Raw genomic sequence first — 14,493 nt, 5'->3', positions numbered from 1 at the left:
TCCATCAAACGGCGCGTGGCTCCTTTCACCCCACTCTGCATTTTATGCCGCAGTGCTTCTGACCAGCCTCCGTCCAGTCAGTGCATCATGTCACGTATGAGTAACCCTGATGCAAGAGTTGGACGCACGTCGCACAGTACGTGGCATTGATGCCTAACCGCTCAGATGCCTCGCGCCAGCAAAGAGAAGAAAAGAAAATAGATGTTTTGCATGTTTTTCACGCATTGGTGAGAATTGCCTGAAGCAAGAATTAAGAATCTGTGCTGTGCAAACATCTCTGCTAAGCTAATTCACATATTTTATATTGTGTATTCACTGCTACGCACGCACGCAAACACGCACGGTTGCAAACAAAATGCAAAAACACAAGCCCATTTCCAACCCGGCGTGATTGTAAAAATATCAGATGTCAATATAGGCTAGGGACTTAAGTTAATTGTTAACAATTTGAATATAGCGTGTTACATTAGCATATATAGACACATGGTCTATCAATAGGCTACCTCAGCAAACAGTTGTATACACTATGCAAATGTACCCTCTGGCCCAGGCCGTAGCGTAACGGTCTGGGCACCGGACTGGTAATCCAGTCGCAGTGTGCCGCGGGTTCGACTCCCGGACCCGACACGGCCTTTACTGCATGTCTTCCCCCATCTCTCTCCCGTTTCCTGTCAGCCTACTGTCTGTCCCTTCAAAAAAATCAATAAAAGGCGTAAGCCGCAAAAAAAATATCTTTAAAAAAAAAAAGAAAAAAAAAAAATGTACCCTCTGCCTCCCAGGCTATGGGAGCCTTGAACCTCCATCCGGAGACATGCAGCAAATGGTGTGTGAAAGGAATGGCCACCTCTGTGTGGGCCGCTGCTCCGTGTCAGCGGGGATCAGCACAACGCACCGCCCTGCAGGGTCAACGTGCAATTACACCCGAGAGGGTTCTGCACTGCAGTCTTACTACGCATCAGTTAAGATAGTGCTGGAAGAGCTGCAGGACGCACTTTGAGGATGCCCTGAAATGGCTGCACATAAACACAATAAATGGGGCGACTGTGGCTCAGGAGGTAGAGCAGGTCGTCCAATGATCCATGGGTCGACGGTTCGAATCCCGGCTCCTCCTGTCCACATGTCGAAGTGTCCTTGGGCAAGACACTGAACCCCAAATTGCCTTGGATAAAGGCGCTATATAAATGGGGGGATGCCAGGGGGGGGGGGGGATTGATTACATTAACATTAAAGTCGATGACACCACCTGAGTACAAATCAAGTTTTCAAGCTGCTTGCCCCCAAAGGATTGTGACATGCGGTGTAGGTTGTTTGAAGACGCCACCCAGAGATGTATTAAATGGAGTAGAATTATGAAGTGTTGAAAATTGTAGTGTCAGTTCGAATCCCGGCTCCTCCAGTCTACATGTCGAAGTGTCCTTGGGCAAGACACTGAACCCCAAATTGCTCGGGTGTATGACTTTCATCCGACGGAGCATTGGTCCGAACGACAACCTACCTCCTCCATCACCCTAACCCAGGGGTCTGCAACAGGCGGCTCTAGAGCCGCATGCGGCTCTAGAGCCGCCTGTTGCAGGCGGCCTGTTGCAGGCGGCTCTAGAGCACACCCCTAGTGGCTCCCTGTAGCATTAAAAGTAGCAATACATTATTTTTCATTTATGGTTTCTGTAGGAGGCCAAACGTGACAAGCATTCTTAATATTTATTCTACACATTTTTACAAAATTGGAAAACTTAACTAAACTAAAATTTGCGTCATAGCATGCGACACACTCAGTGCCGTGCCAGCCAGGTGTCTATTATAAACAAACCAGTGGGTGTGTGAGGCTGCTGCCTGCTACGCTATGGCTTCTACAGGGAGAGAAATAAAGATAGCCGACGAAAAACAGAGGATTTAACAGTTCGTGGACAGAGGCTTTTGCCTTCACAGCCAATGCAGATTGACTGCCTGTATGTTTAATCTGCAGTGAGAAGCTATCAAACAACAAAAAAAGTAACGTTGAAAGACATTTCCAGGGAAAGCATGCTAAATTCTGCTAGTTTCGTTGCAACCCGGGGGATAATAAAGCTTGGCAAGCTGCATTATAATGCGTAATTTTCTTTGCAGCTCCAGATAGATTTTGAATTTATTTTTGGTCCAAAATGGCTCTTTCAACATCTTGGGTTGCTGACCTCTGCCCTAACCCTAACCTCCCCCGGGGCAGACACCTAAACCTAACCGCAACCCTCTCCCGACCCGCAGCGCACCTCGGATGATAGTACGCCTCCCAAATTGCTCCCGATGTGCTGGTTGGTACCTTGCATGGCTTCCGCCGCAATCGGTGTATGAATGTGTGTGTGAATGGGTGAATGTAATGCACTATGTAAAGCGCCTTGGATAAAGGTGCTATATAAATGCACCATTTACCATTTAAATGGGGGGAGGCCAGGGGGGGGGATTGATTACATTAACATTTGAAGTCGGTGACACCACCTGGGTGCAAATCAAGTTTTCAAGCTGCTTGCCCCCAAAGGGGCGGGACTATTGGATTGTGACATGCGGTGTATGTGGTTTGAAGACGCCACCTTTGGTGTAACTCCATATACAATGGCCAGTCACAGCTTTGAGAGTTACATGGTAGAATATACATTGTCTCTTTAATTGTAGTCGAATAAAAAAAGAATTTAGTGTCAGTCTACGTGAGAAAATGCACATAATGGGGAAGAAGGATGGGAAGTTTGCACACTGTATCTGAGCTTCCAGTAGAAAATGCATTATATATTTTTTTTATTCAAAAAGATTATCTCACGATTTGTAACCCATTTTTCCCACCCAAGTGTTAATTATCTAATGTAATCCTGGGCTCTACACACCCTCTGTCAACCTGGGGAGAGCAACGGACTGACCTCATGCTTTCATCAATGCATGAGGAGTCCAAGCCACTTCTTTGCACCTGACAGGGGGGAGCAAAAAGTTTCGACCACAGTGGGTCTTCTTCAGGTCTAAAGTAAACGTGCATATTCATTTTCCACAGCTGCTTAGAAGAAGATAGCTCAGCTGGGAGGTGGGTGGAGCAGGCAGTATAGACAGAGGGGTTGTTAAACCCAATAATCTTGGTGCTACCGGCTGGCTAATCTCTACTCTAGCTTCAAACAGAGGATAGATTTCAAAACACTGATCACCACCTACGAGGCCCTTCAACAACCATGCTCTCTGACCTCATGCACCACGCCACCCTCCCGCCAGCCTCCTGGACATCCCCCAAGACAAGGAGACAGACTTATTGAGTGACAGGCCGGGCTTTCTCAGTTGCAGCCCCCCCGTAGCGCAATCCCACCTCACATCAAAGCAACCCACCTCCAGGCCCCCACCTATATATCCACCCTTCTCCTGTTCAAAGCACACCTTTCCAGACTCACATTCCCCTGCCTAATTCAAAGCCTCCTTTCTGCCTTTTACGTTTGGACGCCACGCCCGGAGATAACGAGATTAACCTACCTTTGTCCAGGTCGCCACGCCCAAGAGAACGAACTTGATTAATTGGCGTTAGTCCAGCGTTTAAAACATAATCATTTGCTCTTATTTTTTTTTTAGCAGTCACTAGTGTCCACGTAAAAGCGTCCAAAATCCCCGTGTGCACACGCGCCGTCTTTATTGGCATAATGGCTCAAAATGAGATGAAATGGGCATGATCGGCGCATAATAAATCATAATTACAGCCTCATGCTATAATGAAAACGCTGATCGCAGTGCTAGTAGGCCTCGTTGGGCCTCCGCAGAGCCGGGGACTTTAGACCACTGTCTCCTTGGGAGGGTGGTACCAGGGACCTGTTGGTTGGGGTCTGACACCAGGTGTTTGTTTGGGACCTCATTGGACTCCCATTCCCTTTTCCAAGCTGATTGGATGGTGAAGTCAGCTGATGGGGGGTTCCTCCAAATTGGTCGTCTCGATGGGAGTCCAGCAGTGGGTGGGTTGAAAATGTCTGCATGGATTGGTAGATGGGGAGAGTCTTTGACCTTTTGAAGCATCCTTTGAGAGACTGCTGCTCGCCGGATGTGTGGGGGTGCTATGTTTGATAATACTGGGAGCCAGGGGAGTGGTGTGGAGCGAATAGTCCCGGTTATGGTTCTCATGGTGGTATTGAGCTGGGTGTCCACTTGGTGTGTGTGTGTGATGACCTAGACCAGACAGGGGCAGATATTCTGCTGCAGAATATTGGAATGGATGGATGGATGTGTTAGTTTTGTTTTGCTCTGAGCCTTGATAACATGAGGCGGATATTGTTCTGAAAACTTCTGAACAGAAACCAGAAAATGTAATCATCATCAGCTGTATTTATTTTGGAGTGAATGACGGGAGGAATTTATTCTCAGTGTTTCATGGACCTCCAAATCAGTATGAAAACATTTTCTGTCATAAAATATTTGTGTTAAAATATTTCCAAAAATATATTTAAAAAAATTATTTGAAAGTGGCAGATGCGTTGTGATCTTGTTGTTTGGCTATTTTCAAATAGCCGATGTATAGGGTTAATTAAGTGCTTAAACTGATTGTGATTTTTGATATGTGTAGACTAGGGTCTGGTGGCGCTGAATAAATTCCTTCCTCCTCCCATGGTGCACGTAATGCACCAAGAGAAATACAGTGGAAAGAATGAGAAAGTGCTGTGGGTGGAAAACACCTACATTATGTTCCATCACCAGAGGTCTGTGTACTCCATTTACACTCCACTCTCCACTTCCAGTTAGGCCCATGGTTATATGGACGAGAGAGGTCAGATGAACAAACAGGGTTATATACTATTACTGCTTTTAGCAGCTCAGGGGCCTTGTGGTGAGAGTGTCCGCCCTGAGATTGGGAGTCGAGGTTGGAGTTCGATTCAAGGCCGAGTCATACAAAAGACTAAAAACCTTGGAACTTTAATCCTACAAGGGTTGGATTGGAGTCATACTAGCGTCATGTCCAGGGGGTGTGCTTGTACATCTTTGTGCCTCACGGCTAGAGAAACGGGAGATATAGAGAAACAGGAGATATGTGGGCCACAAAGTAAGCAAGCCACATAATGTGGCTTACTTACTTTGTCAGTAAAGAATCGTAAACATTTAGAAAAGAGCTGAGTCGCCTGGCATTTTATTAATTTTTTATTTTTCATTTCATTTCATACGAAATATTGTTTGTGCAATCCTCCAGTTTAGGAGACATGGCTTATAGAGTGATGTCTGCACCGTAGATTATGAACCGTAGAGACTTAACTCCAAAAAGTACAATATTTGCCTGGGTAGTAAGTAAGTACTGGAAAAATTTACACATTCTCGAGCTAATTTGGTTCCAATTGCACACTCTAATGGGGTCTAAGTACGGGGTCTAGTACATGCACTTAGTTACTTGCCACATGTTGTAGCTATATTTGTTTGTGTCCATCACAATTAGACTTGAGTGCCATTAATGCATGCAGTACCTGCATTCCTACATAACCTCTTTGCATAAATGACAAAAGTAAAAAAATATGTTTGCCTCTTGGTCTGACGTTTTCTGTTAATTGGCCCACATGTCTGTCTGGCTTGGAATCAATGTTAACAACCTAACAAAAAAAATGTTTGGACAAGAAATAAACACAGCAAAACAACATCCGCGCAGAGGAATTGAAGCCGTTCGGGCCACAAAAGAAATATATATATATACTGTATATAAAAAATGAGGCCGACTGTAACCATAGAATGTGAGAAAACTAAAGGGCTAACAGATGCGTTGTGTAAATGTTTGTGAGGCTCTATACCAGAGAGGGATTTCATTCCATGCGGGGGTGGAATTGTTTTTCTCTGCTATTGGAAGTCATAGCTTTGCTGACTCGCAGCAGCTAACATTTCAGAACAATGTTTACATTCTTGCCTTGAACTATAGGACCTCATCACTGGCTCCAGGGACCCTCATGGTTTCTTGAATGGACCCTTACGGGTCTGTAACTCTGAGAGAGTACAAATGGAACCCAGAACAGGTCCATATAGAGTTAGGGGGTCTTTGATTTAAAACAAAGGTTTGAGAAACATTGGTCTATAATCTCTTTACTGTACTGTATGTCCCCTTACTCCCCTATATGCAAAAGCCCAAATATTTTTTTTTATTGAGGAAGATGGCCAGTATATTGCTGACCACACAGGCCAAAAGGGCCTTGGTGGCCCCATGAAAGAGCACAATCCAACCCTGTGTCCTTTTTCTAATTCTAAAAAACAATCTCAGATACATATTACTGTATATGTATGCACAATATACTGTAGGGCATAGCTGTGGCGGACCTTTTGTGGTCAAATACATATAATTTTGGGAGTTCTTTGTATGAAAACATTTGATAAATACTGATTTAGAAGGCATTCATTTTGGGCGGGAACCCCTTTTGGTGAAAAATTGCAGATCTACAAGCTCATACGAGCTTGTAGGTCTGCTATTTTTGAAAAATCGAAGAACGACTGACATAGAAACAGCTTTTTCAGAAAACTGTCAGGATGTAGAAGACATTTTTAGAATCTGATCTCAGGTCAAAATTGGTTAAAGTCCTAATGGGTCAAATCACCCTCTTCTTATACAAGCAAAACAATTGATGTGTAACAAAAATCACACCAGTGTGAACCGAGTGGTGCAACTCCCGTCTATTGGTTCTCTGTATCATTCCAATTTGTATCGTCCAATTTCTTCTCTGTATCGTTCCAATTTCTTCTCTGTATCGTTCCAATTTCTTCTCTGTATCTCTGGTGCCCCCTACTGGTATAAATATGTAACATACTCGTGCTCACTTATACATACAGGTACACACACAGGTACACGGACATTGCAAGCTGGATCCACTCAAAAAGAAGGAAGAAAACAAAGACATCACACTCATGTGTAGGGGCGCCCACTGTGGCTGCCACATGAACGTCATAAAAAGTCAAAGTAAAACTCACACCCGTGTGAAGTGAGGGATCCTCTGATCATTATTCATTATACATCATCGACATAACCATCAAGAATGGTGGTCCCTTATTGGCCAAGGGTGGCCACCGAAATACATACCCAGCCGATTTGCTCAGAGTCCGACACATATGACGTAAATTCTCCATTCATTGTCAATGGCATTTAATGTTTGTGTTCAGACAGGGTCTAGCGCACCTCAAAAAAAAGATCAATATATAATTTGCAAAAGGTTTAAGTTACGAAATGTATTCATTTGGTGGAGTAGACAGCAACAATATACATGCTGGAAGAAGAAGTGGAAAAGAAGTGAAGTGAAAACATCTAAATGGATTTCCAAGGTGATTCTAAATTAGATTTGTCCGAAATCGACTCTCTTCTCACTGTTCAGTTTGCAGTAAAAACAGAGAATTGCTGTCGAAGACACGCATACTTTAAGTTGTCGATGCCCACGCAGGTGCTTGATGCCTTGGAAATGTAGTCCTTGTGAGTTTATAGGCTACTCCACATTGAGTTTCTGCACTAAAGTGCAATCGTCCATACGAACCCTGGTGGAGCAGAAAGAATGCAATGTTTGTTCTAAACTTGATTTCCTGTGTGCTTGTACTGCTCAGGCCTGTAACTTCGGTAGTCACCTCTCAACCATATAGGCAGTGATTCTCCACGCTTTAAAATGCATTATATTGTACCATGGAAATGTCCACGGTTTAATACGCCCAAATATGGAAACGTCTGACATCTTAGTAATAACATCATAGTACTGATGTCATAGATTGTGGGAAACAACAAAATCATATAAAAATAGCTGCACAGTGAAGTTCTTTTCACATTTGCAGGAGAATCCGACGGAACACAGTGGTGTTGGATAACAGCTGTTATTCAATTTCATGTTACTCAACGGAGCACATTATCACATTATCTTTCCATTTTAAAACATTGAGACTTAAAGCAAAACAAAATGGGAAAACGGGTCGCCCGAGAGGATTACGAATGGGTCTACACGGACCAGCCTCACGCCGACCGGAGGAAAGAGATTTTGGCCAAATACCCGGAGATCAAGTCTCTGATGGCGCCTGACCCCAGACTGAAGTGGATCGTTTGCATGATGGTGGCCGTCCAGTTCGCAGCGTTCTACCTGGTCAGAGACCTGGGCTGGATGTGGGTCTTATTCTGGGCGTACGCTTTCGGAGGCTGCATCAACCATTCAATGACCCTCGCCATTCACGAGATCACCCACAACACGGCCTTCGGCAACAACAAGCCCGCGTGGAACCGCTACTTTGCCATGTTCGCCAACCTCCCCATCGGGATTCCCTACTCCGCCACCTTCAAGCGCTACCACCTGGACCACCACCGCTACCTGGGCGGCGACGGCGTGGACGTGGACATTCCCACCGACTTCGAAGGCTGGTTCTTCTGCACGCCCTGCCGCAAGTTCGTCTGGGTGGTCCTGCAGCCGTTGTTCTACGCCGTGCGGCCGCTCTGCATCAACCCCAAGCCGATCACGCGGCTGGAGCTGACCAACGCGGCCGTCCAGCTCTCGTTCGACGTGGCCCTGTACTCCCTGTGGGGCATCAGGCCGGTGGTCTACATGCTGGCCGGCTCCGTGCTGGGCATGGGCCTGCACCCCATCTCCGGTCACTTCATCGCCGAGCACTACATGTTCCTCAAGGGCCACGAGACCTACTCCTACTATGGCTGCCTCAACCTGCTCACCTTCAACGTGGGCTATCACAACGAGCACCATGACTTCCCCAGCGTCCCGGGGCGCAGGCTGCCCGAGGTGAAGCAGATAGCGGCCGAGTACTACGACCATCTGCCTCACTACACGTCATGGACGAAGGTCCTCTATGACTTCATAATGGACGACACGCTCAGCCCCTACTCCCGTGTAAAAAGGAAGCTGAAGGGAGACGTCAAACAGGAGTGAATTGATGATTTATCTCCGGCAGGTCTAGACTTGACTTCGACCCAAATATGGAGTGCACACAAAGCGTCGCATTGTGAGCCTTATTGGCTGTCTTTGACAGCGACAGCTTGTCGGGCGTTGGTGCCAAAGTGCCAAAGTGTAAATTAGGTTTAATTATGCCTGTTAAACAGTTTAAAGAGTGGTACTAACCTGACTCCGCCAGATGGAAGAGACGCACAATCACATTTGTTTCACAACGTACTTCCATCTGGGATCTCTCTAGCCCAATCGCTGAAGAAAGCCATCCCCTTTTTTTCAAGCTACTTGGCAGGTGATTGGATGGGACTGTCAATCATATTGTCGCATTTACATGACGTATTTACGAAAGTAAACAACCCCCGCGAATGACAAGTGTTAACTTACGCCTGATAGCATTAGGTTCAACACTTTTTAGAAACCCCTGCACTATCGTGTCGGATGTGTAGGTCATGTGTTCGCTTGCTGCCGAGAATAGAAGACGATTTTCCGATTTTAAGGCGATGGGTCCCGGTCTCGTCACATGCACCTGGTCTCGCCAAGATCTCATCTGCCGCTGATGTTCTTACTTCAATACCGTCCCCATTGAGCCAAATAGTATTGTTATTATTTTTTGGTAAATCAAACCAAGTCTGTGGTAACACCACTCCAATCATCTGTGTCAACTTGTAAGCACAGCTGTCCATAGTTCTATTATATCATATAAAAAAACTTTTTAAACTCTGTTTTTTGAGTGGTGCAACCACTCCTATAGACAGCTATGTGTGTGTGTCCCTGTGTCCCTGTCCCCCTGTGTCCATGTGTCCGAGCACGAGAGTATAGTATTTGTTGACACAGACACACACAGGCCAAGGAGGTGGACTAGTACAGTACAGTACAGTACAGTACAGTACAGTACAGTACAGTACAGTACAGTACAGTACAGTACAGTACAGTACAGTACAGTACAGTACAGTACAGTACAGTACAGTACAGTACAGTACCACTCACTTCAGATGGGTCTGATTTCTTTAAACACAAAATGAGCTTGATCATACTACAGCGTCACACAAAAGCATCAAAAGTAGCAGACCTTGCAAACTCGAAACTTGACACCTACAGTATATGGTCTGAAATGGTTTCCAGTAATACCAAGTACAGTGTGCTGCGAGTCATAGAGAAAAAAGAAAATGCCTGGCCATAATAATAATATTTAGTATGACAGAGTATTATTTGTTTGATACATAAAAGCACATGTCTGACATGTGTGCAAGATTTGTAATGTATTCCACTTTACCCCCCAACAAAATGCACGCAGTAATGGTTTTGTAATTTAGCCACATGAATGACCTTCACTGTGACCTTCACTGAAGAATAGACAGCTGCGCACGCACGCATGCACATGCACACCAGAGTCAGTTCTATTGACGATTATAATGCTGATTGTGATGTGGTAAAATACAAAATGATAATGCTATCAGCTTAACGTTTGACTCAGTCAACAATACCGTACTGCAATGAAAAGCATACCGCATAATCTACACTAAACATGCTGCAAACAGAGTCTGACACAAACCACTACTATTATTATTATCCAACAAAACGAACTGCTCAATTAGATTGAATGTTAGTTAGTAATTGAAAGTTTATCGGAGGTGAACCATCTACAAATGTACAAATGGGTCTGTCTGTCTGTCTGTCTGTCTGTCTGTCTGTCTGTCTGTCTGTCTGTCTGTCTGTCTGTCTGTCTAATAATAAGCGTTGCTATTAGACAATGTCTTGTTTAGCTGATTCAACTGCTAGTATAATAATATCATAAAAGTGTTGCAGAGTTGAGAGGACCTGATGGAAAACGCTCGGGTACTTTTTGTCTCAACTGCTGTGAGAATAGTTATTGTTATGTAAGGGTGTTCTATACACATTAAAGCTCCTTTAACCCATTTTGGGCGAGAACCCCTTTTGGTGTTAGCATTATGTTATGCTTTAGCTATTGAAAAATAGCAGATCTACAAGCTCATAGCACGCCACCGAGTGGCAACATATTTTCAGATGGGGGTCGGCGGCCAATTACATGTATATAATGTTTGGGGTCCTTAATATGAAATATTGAGCACCACTGAAACATGGGTACTTCAGAAAACTGGAGGATTTAGGATTTAGCCTTTTTTTTATATTTTCGACGTCGGGCCTAAATGGGTTAAAGTAGCTGCATGGGCCCTGGGGACACGCCATATTGCTTCACTCAATGAAATGTGATATTCATTTTTAAATCAACTGGACTGCAAATGTAAGACCATATGCGAAAATGGCATTTAAATTGGCTAATTATAAGTAGCTTATGGCTGCTTCATTCTGCACTAATGGCTGCATTAAAAGAGCTGGTTTGTACAACAAGGTTGGACTAATCAAAATGAGTCTGAAAGTCCACTTAAAGAACTAAATAATTTAAAACATGACAAACGTGTTTTACAGTTTAGGCAAGTCCTACATTGTATGCTATACTGTATGTATGAATGGCAGACTGTGCAATTTGTTTCTCTCTCTCTCTCTCTCTCTCTCTGGCTTAGATCCGACATGACACCTGGCTCTTATTTGGACACTCTCAATAGCAATTAATTTGGAACGCATCTTTAATTACTCTCTCGGGTGGCTCTCAGGTGAAGGGACCTGAAAACAATGGAATTTGTGCTTGCATAATTACTTTGGAAAGTTCCGGGAACCTGGCAGAACAAGTCGGACTGCTTTATATTTCAAGGGGAGAGAACCTGGGGTCTCGAAATAGGGTGGACCCTCCCCTCCCCTCCCCTCCCCTGTCCATCTGTCTGGACACTGCATGCAGATCAGTAATTATAAACCCTTACCTTTTTAATTTCAAGGATTTCAACAATCCTCATTTGGTTTGGTTTGAACAGCCACAGCCTGTTCAAACCACTGCTGCGCCCTCGACCTGGCAAGCGATTAAGGATCAAGAGCCATAATAACAAGAGACTATGGCCGAGTTTTTATTTAGCAACAAACCCTAAGCCTGTCGCCTGTGCCTAACTGATTCGCTCTCTTCTGCACCTACTGTATATTATGTTTTAGGTTCTTCTAAGCCAGGGATTCCTAAACTATTTCATGTCAAGGACCCTCAAATCGACACTCATTAGTCCTTAGACCGCAGACCCCATTAGAAAAGATATGCCAAGGACCCCCAAAAGAGAAGATCTTTACAGCTCTAACAGTGATTTTCAACCATTTTAATTTCAAGGACCCCCAGTTTGACATGCATTATTAGGCTACTGACCCCCCATTTAATGGCATTTCTATCTCTGGGACCCCGATTTATACTGTAAAATCAATGTTAATTTAACTCAGAGAGTGTGAGTTACAGACCCCTAAAGGTCTATTTGGTTCCTAATTATCATTTAGCTGGGGCCCCCCTGGAACTCTCTCTAGGGGGGTCCTCGGACCCCACTTTGGGAACCACTGTTCTACTGACATGCACCATGCATTCAATGCATTGCATGTGATTTGGGGCCTCTTTTTCATTCTTTACATCTACTTTTCGTTATACGGAAAATAATTAGTCAGGGGACCGCATGGAAACCCGCCAAGACCCCTGGGGGTCCCCTAACCCCATGTGTAGAACCTATGTTTAGAAAGCATGGAGGAAACTCAGTTTGAGGAGAGGAGGGACGCGGTTTCCCTGAGGAGATGAAGGAGAAACTCACTCACATCCCTATAGGAAAGAGGACATTCACAGCGACTATGATGATGATAAAAAAAACAAGACGTTTGTGCTGTCCGGTCATTCATTTCATCATTCGTTTATTATTAGATAGGTTTGACACCCCCTAATGGCATAGTGTGTGCATTATATATGATGTGCAATTAGCAGAACTAAGTTCATGTGTGCCTTGTGTAGCCAATTGAGGTTCAGTAGTTTCAGGTGTGCAGGACAGCAGTAGACAGTTTTTCTCCAGCAGTCAGCAAAAGAAGCTGCTACTACCGTTCTTTGTTTTTGGCTTGAAACTATCTCCTGTAAGTTTTGTTTGTGTACAATTGCCTTGACTCATGTTTTGTAAGCCTGATCTGATAATTGTTTTGTGATACATGAGATGCTTAATAAGTTCAATGTTTGATTGCTTGCCTTAATTGTGTGAGGTAGAGTGTCGTATGTTGCAAAATATAGGGACGATAGGGGTTGGGGACTTTATGACAGTCACAGTGATGATGACATTCTCCCCCTGTGGGGTTGTATTCTGGATGGATGTTAAAAGTACTATTTAGCTGTCGGATTGGAAACTTGTATGTCCAAAACGTAACGTAACTTTCAGGATTTTTCTTCTTTTTTTAATAAATAATAATAATAACCTGTGTTCAATGGAACCAGTGTAGTTATGATTTAGTATTGATACAAATATTATTGGTAAAATATTTAAATAGGGGGGGGGGGGGGGATACAAACACACACGTAACGACTTTAACTTTCACTATCTCTTTCAAAATGCTTAAAAAATAGCAGATCTATAAGCTCACAATGCTTCACCTTTTGCGTAAGACGATAAAATATCGAAACAATTGGTTCCGCATTGTTTGCGGCGGGCCGTTGGGTCCTTGTGGTGCTGTCTGTTCGGGGATCATCCATGCTGAACATGAACGCTTGTCAGGGAATTGCCTTTTGTCAGTTTTTGTTAAGACAAACACGACCTTCACGTCACACACACAAAGCGGCAGACTCCATTTTCCATCTGCATGCGTTTCCTCCTGCAGGAGCACATTTCACATTTCACTCCATCCAAAACGCCGCAGACAGGAGTGTCAGCACTTCTCAATGTGGGCAGGATGTTTCTCCGAGTGATATAGATACAGTTGTGTGCCACCGATATTGACGCATTTATTTTGGAAAGGTTTGCATGGTCTGCGCATTTCACAATGTATATATTATGTCCACTAGGGGTAGTAGAGAGCTATATAAAAATCTGAGACCAGTGAAATGTGCCAATAAAGCCCTTTGAATTGAATGGAATTGAATTGAAAGCGTCAACAGAGAGAGAGAGAGAGAGAGAGAGAGAGAGAGAGAGAGAGAGAGAGAGAGAAAAATGACTTTGGTGGTTGATTTCAGTACTAAATTTCCAATATTCGCAAAACCAAAGGAGCATCAAAAGGATTTGAGACAATATGGCTGGCACTCAACTGTATACTACACTCATAATGCACCCACGCACGTGCGCTCGCTCGCACGCACACACACACACACACACACACACACACTCAGACCCACTCATATACACACATCACAGCAGTTGTGTGCACACACGCTGGCCCATACATGCACCTGCGCACCCTCATCACACGCACGCACGCAGTATTAATGTAACACTATTCTACCAAATATAAGCCCTGCCACAAATACAAAAATGTGCATTTCATTTTTCACATTGAATGACTTTCAATATCGTCCTCCCACGCCACGTGTACAGTAGTTTTTCATAGTTTTGGTTTCAGAGTATTTCATGAATCACTCGCTTATAGAAATAGAATAGATTAGTGTATTTGCCTGACCCCATATTCGACATTTTCTAATAGGCCCATTAATCACAAATGTAAATCTTGTCTCTGGGCATTGCAAGTACAGTAGGCATGTAGTTTTTTTTTAGGTCAA

General features: G+C 44.1%; 2 protein-coding genes across 2 annotated transcripts in view; both read left to right on the top strand.

Moving 5' to 3' along the window:
• fibcd1b (fibrinogen C domain containing 1b) overlaps positions 1 to 14,493 on the top strand; it is a gene marked incomplete at both ends in the record, with an annotated part of 218,001 nt that overhangs the window by 136,947 nt on the left and 66,561 nt on the right. The gene's annotated exons all lie outside the window — the stretch shown is intronic.
• On the top strand, positions 7,881 to 8,852 carry LOC310879407 (sphingolipid delta(4)-desaturase DES1-like; the record flags this gene model as incomplete). The annotated part of the gene is made up of 1 exon (XM_083794062.1): positions 7,881 to 8,852. The coding sequence occupies one exon, from the start codon at positions 7,881 to 7,883 to the stop codon at positions 8,850 to 8,852; it is 972 nt and encodes a 323-aa protein (XP_083650188.1).

Source organism: Protomyctophum parallelum (genome assembly GCF_964188405.1).
Source record: "Protomyctophum parallelum genome assembly, chromosome: 21".
NCBI classification, from domain to species: Eukaryota; Metazoa; Chordata; class Actinopteri; order Myctophiformes; family Myctophidae; genus Protomyctophum; species Protomyctophum parallelum.
Note: the sequence above shows the minus strand (reverse complement) of the source record. Positions and strands in the feature narration are given on the sequence as shown.